General features: G+C 43.2%; 2 protein-coding genes and 1 long non-coding RNA gene across 3 annotated transcripts in view; all 3 read right to left on the bottom strand.

The window, feature by feature from the left end:
* Positions 1 to 13,469, bottom strand: part of LOC123501558 (RAD50-interacting protein 1-like) — a 17,073-nt gene extending 3,604 nt beyond the window's left edge. Inside the window, 14 exon segments of the mRNA XM_045250456.1 lie at positions 60 to 287; positions 717 to 769; positions 771 to 921; positions 1,860 to 2,025; positions 2,922 to 3,117; positions 3,785 to 3,905; positions 5,726 to 5,830; positions 7,462 to 7,629; positions 10,235 to 10,320; positions 11,406 to 11,551; positions 11,846 to 12,019; positions 12,190 to 12,314; positions 12,422 to 12,538; positions 13,197 to 13,469. Of these exon segments, the coding sequence (XP_045106391.1) occupies positions 60 to 287; positions 717 to 769; positions 771 to 921; positions 1,860 to 2,025; positions 2,922 to 3,117; positions 3,785 to 3,905; positions 5,726 to 5,830; positions 7,462 to 7,629; positions 10,235 to 10,320; positions 11,406 to 11,551; positions 11,846 to 12,019; positions 12,190 to 12,314; positions 12,422 to 12,538; positions 13,197 to 13,355 (1,995 nt within the window). The 5' untranslated portion in view covers positions 13,356 to 13,469.
* A 269-nt stretch (positions 13,470 to 13,738) lies between these two features.
* Positions 13,739 to 14,634, bottom strand: LOC123501550 (transmembrane protein 186-like). Its single transcript, XM_045250444.1, has 2 exons — positions 14,030 to 14,634; positions 13,739 to 13,983 (listed from the first exon to the last, which is right to left on the bottom strand). Exons 1-2 carry the CDS (start codon positions 14,632 to 14,634, stop codon positions 13,863 to 13,865), a joined length of 726 nt encoding a protein of 241 aa, XP_045106379.1. The 3' UTR covers positions 13,739 to 13,862.
* Positions 14,635 to 14,707: 73 nt separating this feature from the next.
* On the bottom strand, positions 14,708 to 16,278 carry LOC123503549. The gene is made up of 2 exons (XR_006674521.1): positions 16,113 to 16,278; positions 14,708 to 14,752 (listed from the first exon to the last, which is right to left on the bottom strand). It is a non-coding gene; the product is annotated as an uncharacterized LOC123503549 (long non-coding RNA).
* Between the last annotated feature and the right edge of the window lie 818 nt (positions 16,279 to 17,096).

The raw sequence follows: 17,096 nt of genomic DNA, 5'->3' as shown, positions 1-17,096 counted from the left end.
TCACAAACTCACAAAAACACCACAAAAACACCCAAAAAACACCAAAAACCCCCTCTCACTCCCTCTCCCACACTCTCACTGACCTTGACCTTCCCTCTCCCATCCACTCTCCCAGCCTTGTGCCAGCCATCCCTCCGGTAAGGCAAACTTCTCGCTCTCACTTCAGAAAACACAAATTGGGAGAGTGTTTTGACCATTTCCACCTCTATGTGCTTGTAAAGAGAGATGGTCAGGTCAAACACTGACCCCGTGACCTCGGCTAGCTGTGACCTGCTGGGGGGGGTCGCCTGGGGGGTGTCAGGGGGTAGAAGTGAGAGAGAGAGGAGAAAAGAGATATTTGTGTTTTTTTTTAGAGTAGAGAGAGAGAGAGAGAGAGAGAGAGAGAGAGAGAGAGAGAGAGAGAGAGAGAGAGAGAGAGAGAGAGAGAGAGAATGATTAGTAAGATGATTAATATTATGTCAACGAATGCTCTCTCTCTCTCTCTCTCTCTCTCTCTCTCTCTCTCTCACACACAAAACTCACTCTCTCTCTCTCTCTCTCTCTCTCTCTCTCTCTCTCTCTCTCTCTCTCTCTCTCTCTCTCACACACACACACACACAAAACTCACTCTCTCTCTCTCTCTCTCTCTCTCTCTCTCTCTCTCACACATACACACAAAGCTCACTCTCTCTCTCTCTCTCTCTCTCTCTCTCTCTCTCTCTCTCTCTCTCTCTCACCTCATATTTCAGGTGCTCTGGGGTGGGAGGGATGGAGGAGGAGGGAGGAGGGGTGGGGTGGAGGTGAGATGAGGGAGGGGTAGTCATCCTTGGGGGTGTCCTTGGCGGGGGTGGTGGCGGTGGTGGTGGTGGTGGTGGTGGTGGTGGTGGTCCCGGCAATGGCTTTCCTAAATGCCTCTTGGTAATATTGCATTTCTATGTAGAACTGTGAGAGTGAGTGAGTGAGTGAGAGTGAGAGAGAGAGAGGAGAAAAAAGATTAGTGCAAATAATCACTTAAAATTCTCTCTCTCTCTCTCTCACTTTCACACACTCAAAATGACTGTCTCTCTCTCTCTCTCTCTCTCTCTCTCGAAATCATATGTACTCTCACACACTCTCCCAGGCACTCTAAGACCCCTCTCACACTCTCCCACACCCTCATATACCCATAAAACAACACCAAACACCCCATAAAACACCAACACACTCACTCCCACTCTCCCACACTCTCCCAGGCACTCTAACACCGCTCTCACACTCTCCAACACCCCCATATACCCATAGATTGACACCCAACAAGACCCAGATTCCCAACGCACTCACTCCCACTCTCCCACACTCTCCCAGGCACTCTAACACCGCTCTCACACTCTCCAACACCCCCATATACCCATAGATTGACACCCAAGAAGACCCAGATCCCCAACGCACTCACTCCCACTCTCCCACACTCTCCCAGGCACTCTAACACCGCTCTCACACTCTCCAACACCCCCATATACCCATAGATTGACACCCAACAAGACCCAGATCTCCAACGCACTCACTCCCACTCTCCCAAACTCTCCCAGGCACTCTAAGACCCCTCTCACACTCTCCCACACCCCCATATACCCATAGATTGACACCCAACAAGACCCAGATCTCCAACGCACTCACTCCCACTCTCCCAAACTCTCCCAGGCACTCTAAGACCCCTCTCACACTCTCCCACACCCCCATATACCCATAGATTGACACCCAACAAGACCCAGATCTCCAACGCACTCACTCCCACTCTCCCAAACTCTCCCAGGCACTCTAAGACCCCTCTCACACTCTCCCACACCCCCATATACCCATAGATTGACACCCAACAAGACCCAGATCTCCAACGCACTCACTGGAAGGTCAGCCCAGTCAGAGAGAGTGGAGGAGAGGTGGTGAGTGGTGTTGAGGATGGCTGGGTAGTGAGAGGTGAGAGGGTCCTGCCGCTCTCCCTTCATCACCTGCAGGAGACGCACTCTAAAGTCGTCCAGGAGATCCAGTTGTAATTCCAGGAACTGTATTCTGGGAGAGTGAGAGTGAGTGAGAGTGAGAGAGAGAGTGAGAGTGAGAGTGAGAGTGAGGCGTTTAAGTTTTTTTTAATGAAGGTTTTGGTGAGGTGGTGGTGAGTGAGAGTGAGAGTGAGTAAGAGTGAGAGAGTGAAAGTGAGAGTGAGAGTGAGAGAGTGAGTGAGTGAGAGGTGTTTTAAGTTTTTTTTAATGAAGGTTTTTGAGTGAGTGAGTGAGAGTGAGTGAGTGAGTGAGTAAGAGTGAGTAAGAGTGAGAGGTGAAAGTGAGTGAGTGAGTGAGAGAGTGAGTGAGTGAGGCGTTTTAATTTTTTTAATGAAGGTTTTGAGGAGGGTGAGTGAGAGTGAGAGAGAGAGTGAGTGAGAGAGAGAGAGAGTGAGTGAGAGGCATTTTAAGTTTTTTTTTTAATGAAGGTTTTTGAGTGAGTGAGTGAGAGTGAGAGAGTGAAAGTGAGAGAATGAGAGTGAGAGTGAGTAAGAGTGAGAGAGAGTGAAAGTGAGAGTAAGAGTGAGTGAGTGAGTGAGAGAGAGAGAGAGAGAGAGAGTGAGTGAGAGGCGTTTTAAGTTTTTTATGAAGGTTTTGGTGGTGAGTGAGGTGAGTGAGAGAGTGAAAGTGAGAGTGAGTGAGTGAAGAGAGAGAGAGTGAGAGTGAGAGGCATTTTAAGTTTTTTTTTTTTTTAATGAAGGTTTTTGAGTGAGTGAGTGAGAGTGAGAGTGAGAGAAAAAAAAAAAAACATAAATAATAATAATAATAACTAATAATAACAATAAGAGACAGACAGACAGACAGACAGACAGACAAAAAAAATATTACTATCACAAGACCACCAATAAATAAATAAATAAAAATAATAATAAAATAATAATAATAATAATAATAATAAAAATAACATACCTGTGTCCTGGCTGTGGTAATTGCTTGTATCTGTCTGTAATTCCCTGTAGCAATAGAATCACCTTCTCTCCACACCTGGCTCCTCCTCCTCCTCCTCCTCCTGCTCCTCCTCCTCCTCCTCCTCCTCCTCCTCCTTCTTCCTCCTCCTCCCAAGCCCCTTCGGAAGACACCAGCTCGTCCATTAGCTCCAGGGCGACTGTGAGAGAGAGAGAGTTAGTGTTTTAATATATTTCCTCTCTCTCTCTCTCTCTATCTCTCTTTCTCTCTCTCTAACACACTTAACACCCCTCTCACACTCTTCCACGCCCTCATATACCTATAAAACAACACCAAACACGCCACAAAATGCTGATGCACTCACTCCCAAAACGCACTCACTTCCAAACGCACTTACTCAAAAAACACACTCACTCCCAAACGCACTAATTCCGAAACGCACTCACTCAAAAAAAACAAACTCCCAAAATGCACTCACTCAAACACACTCACTTCCAAAACGCACTCACTCCCAAACACTTCCAAAACGCACTCACTCAAAAACACTCCCAAAAACACTCACTCCCAAACGCACTCACTAAAAAAACACTCCCAAAACGCACTCACTCAAAACACACTCCCAAAATGCACTCACTCAAACACACTCTTTCCCAAACACTCACTCAAAAAAACACACTCCCAAAACACACTCGTTCCCAAACACACTCTCCCAAATGCACTCACTTCCAAACACACTCACTCAAAAACGCACTCCCAAACACACTCACTCCTAAACGCACTCACTTCCCAAAACTAAAACACACTCCCAAAATGCACTCACTCAAACACACTCTTTCCCAAACACACTCACTTCCAAACGCACTCACATTTTCTCTCCAGGGCCAGCCAGCGGGGGAACACTCTGGGCTCAGTCAACACACTCAATATGGCAGGTTGAGTGTGTGGGTAGCCATGCACGTCACACAGCTCACGGTGGAAGTGCAGAACCTGTTTGAGTGCGTTTGGTTAGGTTTGGGTGCGTTTTGAGTGCTTTGAGTGTTTTTTAGTGTGTTTTGTATTTCTATCCCAAACGCACTCTAAACACTCTATCTCTCTCTCTCTCTCTCCTGTGTTTGAGTGCGTTTGGTTAGGTTTGGGTGCGTTTTGAGTGCTTTTGAGTGTGTTTTGTATTTCTATCCCAAACGCACTCTAAACACTCTATCTCTCTCTCTCCTGTGTTTGAGTGCGTTTGGTTAGGTTTGGGTGCGTTTTGAGTGTTTTGGGTGCGTTTTGAGTGCTTTGAGTGTGTTTTGTATTTCTATCCCAAACGCACTCTAAACACTCTATCTCTCTCTCTCTCTCCTGTGTTTGAGTGCGTTTGGTTAGGTTTGGGTGCGTTTTGAGTGTTTTGAGTGTGTTTTGAGTGTTTTTAGTGTTTTGTATTTCTATCCCAAACGCACTCTAAACACTCTATCTCTCTCTCTCTCCTGTGTTTGAGTGCGTTTGGTTAGGTTTGAGTGCGTTTTGAATGTACTTTGAGTGTTTTGTTTTTTCTATCTCAAACGCACTCTAAACACACACTCTCTCTCCTGAGTTTGAGTGTTTTTTTAATTTCTATCTCAAACGCACTCTAAACACTCTCTCTCTCTCTCCTGTGTTTGAGTGTGTTTGGTTAGGTTAGGGTGCGTTTTGCATGCGTTTTGAGTTTTTTTATCCCAAACACACTCTAAACACTCTCTCTCTCTTTCCTGTGTTTGAGTGCGTTTGGTTACGTTAGGGTGTGTTTGAGTGCGTTTGGTTAGGTTAGGGTGTGTTTGAGTGCGTTTGGTTAGGTTAGGGTGTGTTTGAGTGCGTTTGGTTAGGTTAGGGTGTGTTTGAGTGCGTTTGGTTAGGTTGGTGTGTTTGAGTGCGTTTGGTTAGGTTAGAGTGTGTTTGAGTGCGTTTGGTTAGGTTAGGGTGTGTTTGAGTGCGTTTGGTTAGGTTAGAGTGTGTTTGAGTGCGTTTGGTTAGGTTAGGGTGTTTTTGAGTGCGTTTGGTTAGGTTAGGGTATGTTTGAGGCGTTTGGTTAGGTTAGGGTGTGTTTGAGTGCGTTTGGTTAGGTTAGGGTGTGTTTGAGTGCGTTTGGTTAGGTTAGGGTGTGTTTGAGTGCGTTTGGTTAGGTTAGAGTGTGTTTGAGTGCGTTTGGTTAGGTTAGGGTGTTTTTGAGTGCGTTTGGTTAGGTTAGGGTATGTTTGAGAGCGTTTGGTTAGGTTAGGGTGTGTTTGAGTGCGTTTGGTTAGGTTAGGGTGTGTTTGAGTGCGTTTGGTTAGGTTAGGGTGTTTTTGAGTGCGTTTGGTTAGGTTAGGGTATGTTTGAGTGCGTTTGGTTAGGTTAGGGTGTGTTTGAGTGCGTTTGGTTAGGTTAGGGTGTTTTTGAGTGCGTTTGGTTAGGTTAGGGTGTGTTTGAGTGCGTTTGGTTAAATTAGGGTGTTTTTGAGTGCGTTTGGTTAGGTTAGGGTATGTTTGAGTGCGTTTGGTTAGGTTAGGGTGTGTTTGAGTGCGTTTGGTTAGGTTAGGGTGTGTTTGAGTTTTTTGTATTTCTATCCCTAACGCACTCTAAACACCCTTTCTCTTAGTGGCATTCAATCCTATCTTAGTGGCATTCAATCCTATTTTTGTGGTATTGGATCCTATATTTATGGTATCCGATCCTATTGTGGTATTGGATCCTATATTTCTGGTATCCGATCCTATATTCATGGTATCCAATCCTATATTTGTGGTATCCGATCCTATATTTGTGGTATCCGATCCTATTGTTTGTGGTATTGGATCCCATGTTGACCTGACCTCTTGTATGGTGGCACAGAAGAGGTCATCGTCATCCTGCAGCTGTGCGAGGTCAGAGGTCACTTTGATGGCCGCCAAACGCACCAAACCTCTCATAAACTCCACCTGTTTGAAAAGAGTGCGTTTTATTTAGAGTGCGTTTTGAAGTGTGTTTGAAATGTCTCTCTCTCTCTCTCTCTCTCTCTCTCTCTCTCTAAGTGTGTTTGAAATGTCTCTCTCTCTCAAGATGTTAAAAAGAGTGCATTTTATTAAGTGTGTTTTAAAGTGTGTTTGAAATCTCTCTCTCTCTCTCTCTCTCTCTCTCTCTCTCTCTCTCTCTCTCTCTCATAGTCTCAAGGTGTTAAAAAGAGTGTGTTTTATTAAGTGTGTTTTGAAGTGTGTTTGAATTCAGTCTCTCTCTCTCTCTCAAAAAAAAAAAAAACACCAAACACCACAAAATACACTTAAAACACTAAAAAAAACACAAAACCACCTCTCACGCACTCAAACACACTCAAAACACCAGAAAAACACTCAAAGCACCACAAAAACACCCCAAAACACACTCAAAACACTCAAAAACACCACAAAAACACTCAAAACACAAAATCCCCTCTCACACACTCTCCTACACTCTCACGCACTCTCACACACACCCACACACTCAAAACATCCCAAAAAACACAAAAATGCTAAAAAAAAAACACAAAAACACTAAAAAAACACACAAAACCCCCTCTCACGCACTCTCCCACACTCTCCCAACGTACTCACCTTGGCCAGGACCTCTCACACACTCAAATCACCACAAAAACACCCATAAACACTCAAAAACACCAAAAACCACACAAAAACACTCAAAAACCCACACAAAAACACTCAAAAAACACACAAAACTCCCTCTCATGCACTCTCCCACACTCTCACAACGCACTCACCTTGGCCAGCACCTCTCACACACTCAAAACACCACAAAAACACCCACAAAACACCCAAACCACTCAAAAACACACAAAAACACTCAAAAACCACACAAAACACACAAAATCACTCAAAAACCACACAAAACTCCCTCTCACACACTCTCACACACTGTCCCAACGCACTCACCTTGGCCAGCACCTCTCACACACTCAAAACACCACAAAAACACTCATAAACACTCAAAACCACACAAAACACTCAAAACCACACAAAACACTCAAAACCACACAAAAACTCCCTCAAACACTCTCACACTCTCACAACGCACTCACCTTGGCCAGCACCTCTCACACTCAAAACACCCCAAAACACCAAAACCCACACAAAACACCCAAAACACATACAAATCAACAAAATCACTCAAAACCACACAAAACTCCTCTCACGCACTCTCCCACACTCTCCCAACGCACTCACCTTGGCCAGCACCTCTCACACACTCAAAACACCCCAAAAACACACTCAAAACACTCAAAAAACACACAAAAACACACAAAACCACTCAAAACCACAAAAACACTCAAAACACACAAAACTCCTCTCACGAACTCTCCCAACGCACTCACCTTGGCCAGCACCTCTCACACACTCAAAACACCCCAAAAAACACCCAAACCACCCAAAACCACCCAAAAAACACATACAAACCACTCAAAACCCACACAAAACCACTAAAAAACCACACAAAAACACTCAAAAACCACACAAAATCACTCAAAAACCACACAAAACCCCCTCTCACGCACTCTCCCACACTCTCCCAACGCACTCACCTTGGCCAGGACCTCCCCCCGGCCACAGCGGTCCAGGACGGGCTGGATACGATGGACCAGGAAGCTTTCATGGTCCACTATCCACTTCAACAGCTGAATAAAATACCATTCTGGGTTGTTCTTATTGTTAGTACTTCTGTTTCCGCTGAAGTGGTACAGAAAACGGACCTGTGGGGGGGGGGGTTAGCTAGGGGGGTGTAGAAGTGGTGTAGGGGGTGTAGAAGTGGTGTAGAGGGTTTTTAAGGGTGTTTTTAAGGGTTTAATTGAAGTTTTGAAGGTTTTTTTAAAGGGTTCAGGGTGTTTTGGTGGTGTTGAAGTGGTGTAGGGGGTGTAGAAGTGGTGTAGGTGGTGTAGAAGTGGTGTAGGGTGTTTTTAAGGGTGTTTTTAAGGGTTTAATTGAAGTTTTGAGGGTTTTTTTTAAAGGGTTCAGGGTGTTTTGGTGGTGTAGGGGGTGTTGTGGTGGTGTTGAAGTAGTGTAGGTGGTGTAGAAGTGGTATAGGGTGTTTTGAGTGTGTTTTAAGGGTGTGTTTTGAGGTTTTAAGGTTTTAAAGGGTTGTGGGTGTTTGGTGGTGTTTAAGTGGTGTAGGTGGTGTAGAAGTGGTGAAGTGAAGTGGTGAAGGGTGTTTTAAGGGTATAATTGAAGTTTGAGGTTTTTAAAGGGTTCAGGGTGTTCTGGTGGTGTTGAAGTGGTGTAGGTGGTGTTGTGGTGGTGTTGAAGTGGTGTAGGTGGTGTTGAAGTGGTGTAGGGTGTTTTAAGGGTGTAATTGAGGTTTGAGGTTTTTAAAGGGTTCAGGTGTTTTTGTTCAAGTGGTGTAGGTGATGTTGTGGTGGTGTTGAAGTGGTGTAAGTGGTGTTGAAGTGGTGTAGGGTGTTTTTAAGGGTGTAATTGAAGTTTTGAGTTTTTTTTTAAAGGGTTCAGGGTGTTTTGGTGGTGTTTAAGTGGTGTAGGGGGTGTTGTGGTGGTGTATGGGGTGTTGTGGTGGTGTTGAAGTGGTGTAGGGGGTGTTGTGGTAGTGTTGAAGTGGTGTAGGGGGTGTTGTGGTGGTGTTGAAGTGTGTTGGTGTAGAAGTGGTGTAGGTGGTGTAGAAGTGGTGTAGTGTTTGTAGTGTTGAAGTGGTGTAGGGGGTGTTGTGGTGGTGTTGAAGTGATGTAGGTGGTGTAGAAGTGGTGTAGGTGGTGTAGAAGTGGTGTAGGGTGTTTTTAAGGGTGTAATCAAAGTTTTGAAGGTTTTTTTAAAGGGTTCAGGGTGTTTTGGTGGTGTTGAAGTGGTGTAGGGGGTGTTGTGGTGGTGTTGAAGTGGTGTAGGTGGTGTAGAAGTAGTGTAGGTGGTGTAGAAGTGGTGTAGGTGGTGTTGTGGTGGTGTAGAAGTGGTGTAGGGTGTTTTTAAGGGTGTTTTTAAGGGTTTAATTGAAGTTTTGAGGGTTTTTTTAAAGGGTTCAGGGTGTTTTGGTGGTGTTTAAGTGGTGTAGGTGGTGTAGAAGTGGTGTAGGTGGTGTTGAAGTGGTGTAGGGTGTTTTTAAGGGTGTAATTGAGGTTTTGAGGTTTTTTTTAAAGGGTTCAGGGTGTTCTGGTGGTGTTGAAGTGGTGTAGGTGGTGTTGTGGTGGTGTTGAAGTGGTGTAGGTGGTGTAGAAGTGGTGTAGGGTGTTTTTAAGGGTGTAATTGAGGTTTTGAGGGTTTTTTTAAAGGGTTCAGGGTGTTTTGGTGGTGTTGAAGTGGTGTAGGGTGTGTTGTGGTGGTGTAGGGGGTGTTGTGGTGGTGTTGAAGTGGTGTAGGGGGTGTTGTGGTGGTGTTGAAGTGGTGTAGAGGGTGTTGTGGTGGTGTTGAAGTGGTGTAGGGGTGTTGTGGTGGTGTTGAAGTGGTGTAGGGGTGTTGTGGTGGTGTTGAAGTGGTGTAGGGGGTGTTGTGGTGGTGTTGAAGTGGTGTAGGGGGTGTTGTGGTGGTGTTGAAGTGGTGTAGTGGGTGTTGAAGTGGTGTAGGGTGTTTTTAAGGGTTTAATCGAAGTTTTGAGGGTTTTTTTAAAGGGTTCAGGGTGTTCTGGTGGTGTTGAAGTGGTGTAGGTGGTGTTGTGGTGCTGTTGAAGTGGTGTTGAAGTGGTGTAGGGGGTTTTTAAGGGTTTAATCGAAGTTTTGAGGGTTTTTTTAAAGGATTCAGGGTGTTGTGGTGGTGTTGAAGTGGTGTAGAAGGTGTGGTGGTGTTGAAGTGGTGTAGGGGGTGTTGAAGTGGTGTAGGGTGTTTTTAAGGGTTTAATTGAAGTTTTGAGAGGTTTTTTAAAGGGTTGAGGGTGTTTTGGTGGTGTTGAAGTGGTGTAGGTGGTGGTGTGGTGGTGTAGGTGGTGTTGAAGTGGTGTAGGATGTTATTAAGGGTGTAATCGAAGTTTTGAGGGTTTTTTTAAAGGATTCAGGGTGTTCTGGCGGTGTTGAAGTGGTGTAGGTGGTGTTGCGGTGGTGTATGGGGTGTTGTGGTGGTGTTGAAGTGGTGTAGGTGGTGTTGTGGTAGTGTTGAAGTGGTGTAGGGGGTGTTGTGGTGGTGTTGAAGTGGTGTAGGTGGTGTTGAAGTGGTGTAGGGGTGTTCTGGCAGTGTTGAAGTGGTGTAGGGGGTGTTGTGGTGGTGTTGAAGTGGTGCAGGGGTGTTGTGGTGGTGTTGAAGTGGTGTAGGGGTGTTGTGGTGGTGTTGAAGTGGTGTAGGGTGTTTTTAAGGGTGTAATTGAAGTTTTAAGTGTTTTTAAGGGTCTCTCTCTCTCTCTCTCTCTCTCTCTCTCTCTCTCTCTCTCACCTGTAGGGGGTTGACCAGCAGTTGTATAGGCAGTAGTAGGGGGTCAAAGGTCACCAGAAGGGGTGGGAGGGGCTGGGGGGGGCTGCCTCATCCTCCCCCACCTCCAGCTCCTCTGAAATAATAGTAGTAGTAGTAGTAGTAGTAGTAGTAGCAGTAGTAGTGGTGGTGTCTGTCTGTCTGTCTGTCTCTCTCTCTCTCTCTCTCTCAGCCATCTATCGACTGAAATGGTGTTCATGACAGTTGCTAATAAACTGTTTGACAATATTGACAAACGTAAAATATCTCTTGTCACTTTATGCGACCTGTGTAAAGCTTTCGATAGTGCCAGCTACAAAATTCTAATAGATAAACTGCATAAGTTGAAAATTGACAGTTTATGGTTTGATAATTATTCAAACACAAGATCACAGTGTGTACGAATGGGAAAGACTCTCTCTGATAAATTACATGTATTGACAGTATTGACAATATTGATGACTTAATGTACCAAAGTGCTACTACCTTTAAAATTACTAAAGATTATTTTAACGTAAATGGCCTATTGCTTAATACTAAGAAAACGCAGTGCATGTTTGTAGGCAGCAGATCATGTATTTCAAAGATACCTCCAAACACTTTTTAAAGGTCGATGGAAGTGAGATAGCCCCTAAAGATATCATAGATAATCTTGGAGTAAATTTTGACGAGTACTTGACGTTTGATAAACATATAAATAACATTACCAGAAAGAGCTTCGGTACGTTAGTCTATCTAAATAGGATTAAAGAACAATTGATATAAACTCCCTTGTATTATTTTTAGTGCAACAGTTTAGTACTCCATAACTAGTGTACAAATTAAGTGTTTTTCTTGTTTTACTACGTTTTTATTTATTTTGATTATTTGTAGACAGTGTTTTATTTTTCTTATATAATTTTACTCATTGTCGTTTTAAGACATTATTAGTTTTACCGTTCTAGAGATTTTAGTGCAGATAGTATAGTCTATCATACTCTTTTGTATTTGTGATTTCTCCTATATAGAACAATCTTAATATTGTTTACATGTTGCCTGATCCAATGTTTCTATGCTGTAAACACCATGTAAGGAATAACCATTGTATTCTATAATTAAATAAACATTCTCTCTCTCTCTCTCTCTCTCTCTCTCTCTCTCTCTCTCTCTCTCTCACCAGGGAGTGCCAGCTGGAGGAGGTACTGGGTGAGGGTGCACAGGCGCTGGAGGGTGTCGGGGGAGGCGGGGAGCTGCCCCCCTCCAGTCCCCCCTGTGCCCCCCACCAAGGGCCATTTAAGGGACTTCAAAATGGCCTCAAACTCCCTGCAAAAATGGCCAAAGATTTATTTCTAAGTTTTTTTTAAGGTTTTTAAGTGTTTTTAAACCAAAAAACACACAAAACACACAAAAAACACCCCAAAACACCCTGAAACACACACACACACACCCAAAACACCCAAAACACCCAAAACACACCAAAACACCCCAAAACACCCCAAAAACACACAAAAATACCCCAAAACACACCAAAAACACACCAAAAACACACAAAAACACACAAAAACACCACAAAAACACCCCTCAAACACCCCCAAACACCCACACACCCACACGTACCCAGTAAACCTCTGTACAAGCGCTTTATTCCAGTGAAGAAGCGTTGATAGTAGAAATTGTTGAAGATGTAAACACTCCGAGCTGACGATATTTCTGGCGCTCGCTACAAGTTTTGAGTGCCCTACAAGTGCCTGGCCCTCTGCTCCTATGCGTAGGGCGGCACTGATGTCTTGGCTGTGGCAGGGGCAAAGAGGCAGGGTCAAACAGGGCCAGGGTCGCACAGGAAGGGGTCAAATGTAGAGGAAACTGGGAGGCTTGAACTGCACAGGGACGGCTAAATTGCGTTGAACTGTTGTCAAATTAAAGTTATATTCTCTCTCTCTCTCTCTCTCTCTCACTCTCACCTCCACTCCTCCACCATATCCAGGAACAGCTGGTACCTCTCCACTCTCCCAAGCTCTCCCACCACTCTCACTCCAGGTCCAACCTCTCCCAGAAGACCTCCATACTTGTTGCTGTGAGAGTCAACCTGAGAGAGAGAAAGATATTAGTATTTCTTCTTCCTCTTCCTCCTCCTCCTCCTCCTCCTCCTCCTCCTCCTCCTCCTCCTCCTCCTCCTCCTCCTCCTACTCTTACCTTCTCCTGTACAGCTTGGCACTCTCCCAGCAGCCTCTCCCCCTCTCCCAGGGCTCTCTCTGCACTGTTAATGGCTCTTGTTATTTTATCAGGAGCCTCTGTGGTCGCGAACTGCAGCTGTGGGGGGTAGGGAGGGGTGAGAGATTAGTGGGGGTGTCTTGGGGTGTTTTGGGGTGTTTTGGGGTGTTTTTGGTGTGTTTTGGGTGTGTTTTTGGTGTGTTTTGGTGTGTTTTTGTGTGTTTTTGGGTGTGTTTTGGGTGTTTTTGGGGTGTTTGGTGTGTTTGGTGTGTTTGGTGGTGTTTTGTGTGTTTTGGTGTGTTTTGGTGTGTTTTGTGTGTTTTGTGTTTTGGTGTTTTGTGTTTTGGTGTGTTTTGGTGTGTTTTGTGTGTTTTGGTGTGTTTGGGGTGTTTTGTGTGTTTTGTGTTTTGGTGTGTTTTGTGTGTTTTGGGGTGTTTTAGGATGTTTTAGGGTGTTTTGTGTGTTTTGTGTGTTTTGGGTGTGTTTTTGTGTGTTTTGGTGTGTTTGGTGTGTTTGGGTGTGTTTTGATGTGTTTTTGGTGTGTTTTTGGGTGTTTAGGGGTGTGTTTGGATGTGTGTGTGTGTGTGTGTGTGTGTGTGTGTGTGTGTGTGTGTGTGTGTGTGTGTGTGTGTGTGTGTGTGTGTGTGTGTGTTCATCTCTCTCTCTCTCTCTCTCTCTCTCTAAAAAAAAAAAAAAATTGAGTTAGTTTTAATCTCAACTCTCTCTCTCTCTCTCTCTCTCTCTCTCTCTCTCTCACCCGCTGCTGAAGGTGTTGTCTCTGGGTGATGAGCTTCTCCACCAGCGCCACCACCCGCCCCAGGTGCCGAGCCTCCCCCCCCAGAAGGTCATTAAGGTCGGATGTCACTTTAAAGGTCACTTCATCTGCGTCCACCAGGCTATTGAAGTCTGCCCTCATAGTAGTAGTAGTAGTAGTAGTAGTAGTAGTAGTAGTAGTAGTAGTAGTAGTAGTAGTAGTAGTAGTAGTAGTAGTAGTAGTAGTAGTAGTAGTAGTAGTAGTAGTAGTAGTAGTAGTTGTTTTTCTTCTTCTTCTTCTTCTTCTTCTTCTTCTTCTTCTTCTCTATTTCATTTGTTGTTGTTGTTGTTGTTGTTGTTGTTCCTGTTGGTTTAATTAAAAATTCTCTCTACTAATTCAAACACACTCAAAACGCACTCAAACGGACTCAAAACACACTCAAACACACTTAAAATGCATCAAAACTCACTCAAAATGCCCCAAAACACACTCACACACACACAAATGCACTCACACACACACAAACACACTCAAAATGCCCCAAACACACCTAAACACACCTAAAACACCTTCAAACACATCCAAACACACCAAAACACACTCTAAACACCTCTAAACACACTCACAACACATCCAAACACACTCACAACTCATCCAAACGCACCTTAATCACTCCAAGCACTTTCCAAACACCTTTTCAAATGCCTCTTTGTCCACCACTCCTCCAAACCTCACACAAAGAATGAATTGACCAGGATTGCCACTAAAAATGTTATCAAAAACGGCCACGCTTGTCCAAACGCAGGTAGGAGTACGTTTGGACCCAGACAAACGGCGCGGAGAGTTCCTCGTCGCTGTCGGATAACGGAACGACATCACAGACCGGCAGAACAGTGTCAATTCTACGGCCGAAGAACGAGAGGTGGGAGATTTTGACAAGTTTTCCGTCGTCCGAGAGATACAATATTCCTATGAGCCTTCGAAATGCCTCTCCCATAATTCCCAGCATCCCGAGGGCCACGGCACTGATGGCCAAGGTGATGGGGAGTGCCGACGGGGCCACAGTGCCAGCCTGGACCAGTGCCGTGGCCAGGGGGACGGCAAAACAGGTTATTATTGTTTGATGCAATTTTAATCGGCAAATAGCTCTTGCTGTCTTGATGTGTGGAAAATGGAAGATCACTCTGAACTTGGAGGAGGAGGAGGAGGAGGAGGAGGAGGAGGAGGAGGAGGAGGAGGAGGAGGAGGAGGAGGAGGAGGAGGAGGAGGAGGAGATGTATTTACAAAAGTAGCAAGAAGAATTGAGAGAAGAAGAGGAGGAGGAGGAGGAGGAAGATAAATGTTTGGAGGAAGAGGAGGAGGAGGAGGAGGAGGAGGAGGAGGAGAATAGTAATAGTCTAGCATATCTTGATAGTAGTAGTGGTTGTCTTAGTAGCAGCATAGTAGTAGTAGTAGTAGTAGTAGTAGTAGTAGTAGTAGTAGTAGTAGTAGTAAAATCTTCCTTTCTTCTTCTTCTTCTTCTTCTTCTTCTTCTTCTTCTTCTTCTTCTTCTTCTAACTCTGCAGATGGAACAAGAAGAAGAAGAAGAAGAAGAAGAAGAAGAAGAAGAAGAAGAAGAAGAAGAAGAAGATAAGGAGGAGGAGAAGAAGAAGAAGAAGAAGAAGAAACAAGCTTTTTTTTCTTTATTTTTATCATTTCATTAAAAATATTTCCTTACATTAGAGAGAGAGAGAGAGAGAGAGAGAGAGAGAGAGAGAGAGAGAGAGAGAGAGAGAGAGAAAGTCGTGTTTGTGGCGAGTGAAGTCCAATATCTCTCTCTCTCTCTCTCTCTCTCTCTCTCTCTTCACACAAACATGGCACTGTCTTAATATAGTTATCCCTCCAGTGTTCTCATTCCCTGGCCTTTGGTAATGAAAATATTGCTAACCTGGAGGAGGAGGAGGAGGAGGAGGAGGAGGAGGAGGAGGAGGAGGAGGAGGAGGAGGAGGAGGAGGAGGAGGAGGAGGAGGAGGAGGAGGAGGAGGAGGAGGAGGAGGAGGAGGAGGAGGAGGAGGAGGAGGTGAGACAAATTCAATTGGTTGTTAATTTTTTTCACCGACGTAAAATCTTCCCACAGAAAACAGATCGCAGTGACAGACATTCCTTCCTAACTTAACCTTCCTAACTTGACCTTCCTAACTTAACCTTCCTAACCTAACCTTCCTAACCTAACTTTTCCTAATTTAACCTTCCTAACAACCTTCCTAACTTAACCTTCCTAACTTAACCTTCCTAACCTAACCTTCCTAACCTAACCTTCCTAACCTAAACTTTATAACTTAACCTTCCTAACCTAACTTTTCCTAACTTAACCTTCCTAACCTAACCTTCCTAACTTAACCTTCCTAACTTAACCTAATTAGCAAAAAATAAATAAATAATAATAATAATAATAATAATGGAGAGAGAGAGAGAGAGAGAGAGAGAGAGAGAGAGAGAGAGAGAGAGAGAGAGAGAGACATTAACCCCCCCCTCTCTCTCTCTCTCTCTAATATTACACCCCCCCTCTCTCTCTCTCTCTCCCTCCCTCTCTCTCTCTCTCTCTCTCTCTCTCTCTCTACACACACACACACACACACATAGAGAGAAAGACCCTCCATATTTCCTCCCCTCCCACCGTAATTAGCCCCCAATTAGACACCCCCATAGAACAAAAAAGGCGCAGCGGCCATTATTCCATCCCTCCATTACCACAAAACGCCACAAAACAAAGCGACGCCATTAAAAAAGCAATAAATATGAAAATTAATTCTTAAACATATTCTCTTTCTCTCATTCACACACACACCGGTTCAGATATTTCTATTTATTTCTCGGTTATTTCTATTTCCCCAGCCGCCATTTTCTCAGTATCTCTCACCAAGGCCCTAAAGTTCTTACCCTGGGAATTTGGACCCCCGCCAATCTCAGGGTCGCGAGAAATTAACGTAAATATGAAAGGGTCACTCGGTAGCCATTAGGGTTTGTTTGGGTGAGAGACCGCGGGGTTAGATTATTTTTCCGGTTTATTTTTGTTTTATTTGTTTGGTGTTTTTTTGTGTGTTTGTTTGTGTTTTTATGGGTGTTTTATTTTTGTGTTTTGTTTTTTGTTGTGTGTTTTGATGTTTGGTGTTGTTTGATTATTTTTTTTCTATTTCGCATTCATTCATTTATTTATTTATTCATTTATAATTTGTATGTCGTTTTCTGTGTTTTTCTCTATTTGTGTTTTATTTGTCTAATTTATTTATGTTTTGTGTTTTTTTTTAAGTTCTTGTCATTTTTATCACCATTATTTTCGGTGGCCATTTTATTTATATATTTATTTATTTATTTTCTCTTTTTGTGTGTGTTTTAAAGTTTTTTTTTATTATTCGCCTGTATTATTTTCTTATTTATTTATTTATATTTTTAATACTCAAAAAAGTTCTTATATAATATTGAAGGATTTGAAGTACGACAATCAGAATCTTTATCTAATTAATACTATTTACACATTTACAAATACAATAATGCTTTACAAATTATACGTATTAAAATTATAGATAAAAGAATAATAGTAATTTATATTTTTAATACTCAAAAAAGTTCTTATTTAATATTGAAGGATTTGATGTACGATAATCAGAAAATTTATCTAATTAATACTATTTATACATTAACTAATACAATAATGCATTACAAATTATACGTATTAAAATTATAGATAAAAGAATAATAGTAATTTATATTTTTAATACTCAAAAAAGTTCTTATTTAATATTGAAGGATTTGATGTACGATAATCAGAATCTTTATCTAATTATTACTTTTCATACATTTATTTATACAATTATATATAAAAATTACGTATATTATAATTATAAATAAAAAATGAATAATAAT

The sequence above is a fragment of the Portunus trituberculatus genome, chromosome 2, assembly GCF_017591435.1.
Source record: "Portunus trituberculatus isolate SZX2019 chromosome 2, ASM1759143v1, whole genome shotgun sequence".
In the NCBI taxonomy this organism is placed as follows: domain Eukaryota; kingdom Metazoa; phylum Arthropoda; class Malacostraca; order Decapoda; family Portunidae; genus Portunus; species Portunus trituberculatus.
The sequence above is the reverse complement of the archived record's forward strand: the minus strand, read 5'-3'. Positions and strand labels throughout refer to the sequence as shown.

What these genes read in the sequence shown, in the direction of transcription:
- LOC123501550 (XM_045250444.1), bottom strand. Translation starts at nt 14,634, where the DNA reads ATGCTGCTACTAAGACAACCACTACTACTATCAAGATATGCTAGACTA. An exon ending in AGCGACGAGGAACTCTCCGC is followed by an intron (nt 13,984 to 14,029) that starts GCCGTTTGTCTG and finishes CGTTTGGACAAG; the next exon opens with CGTGGCCGTTTTTGATAACA.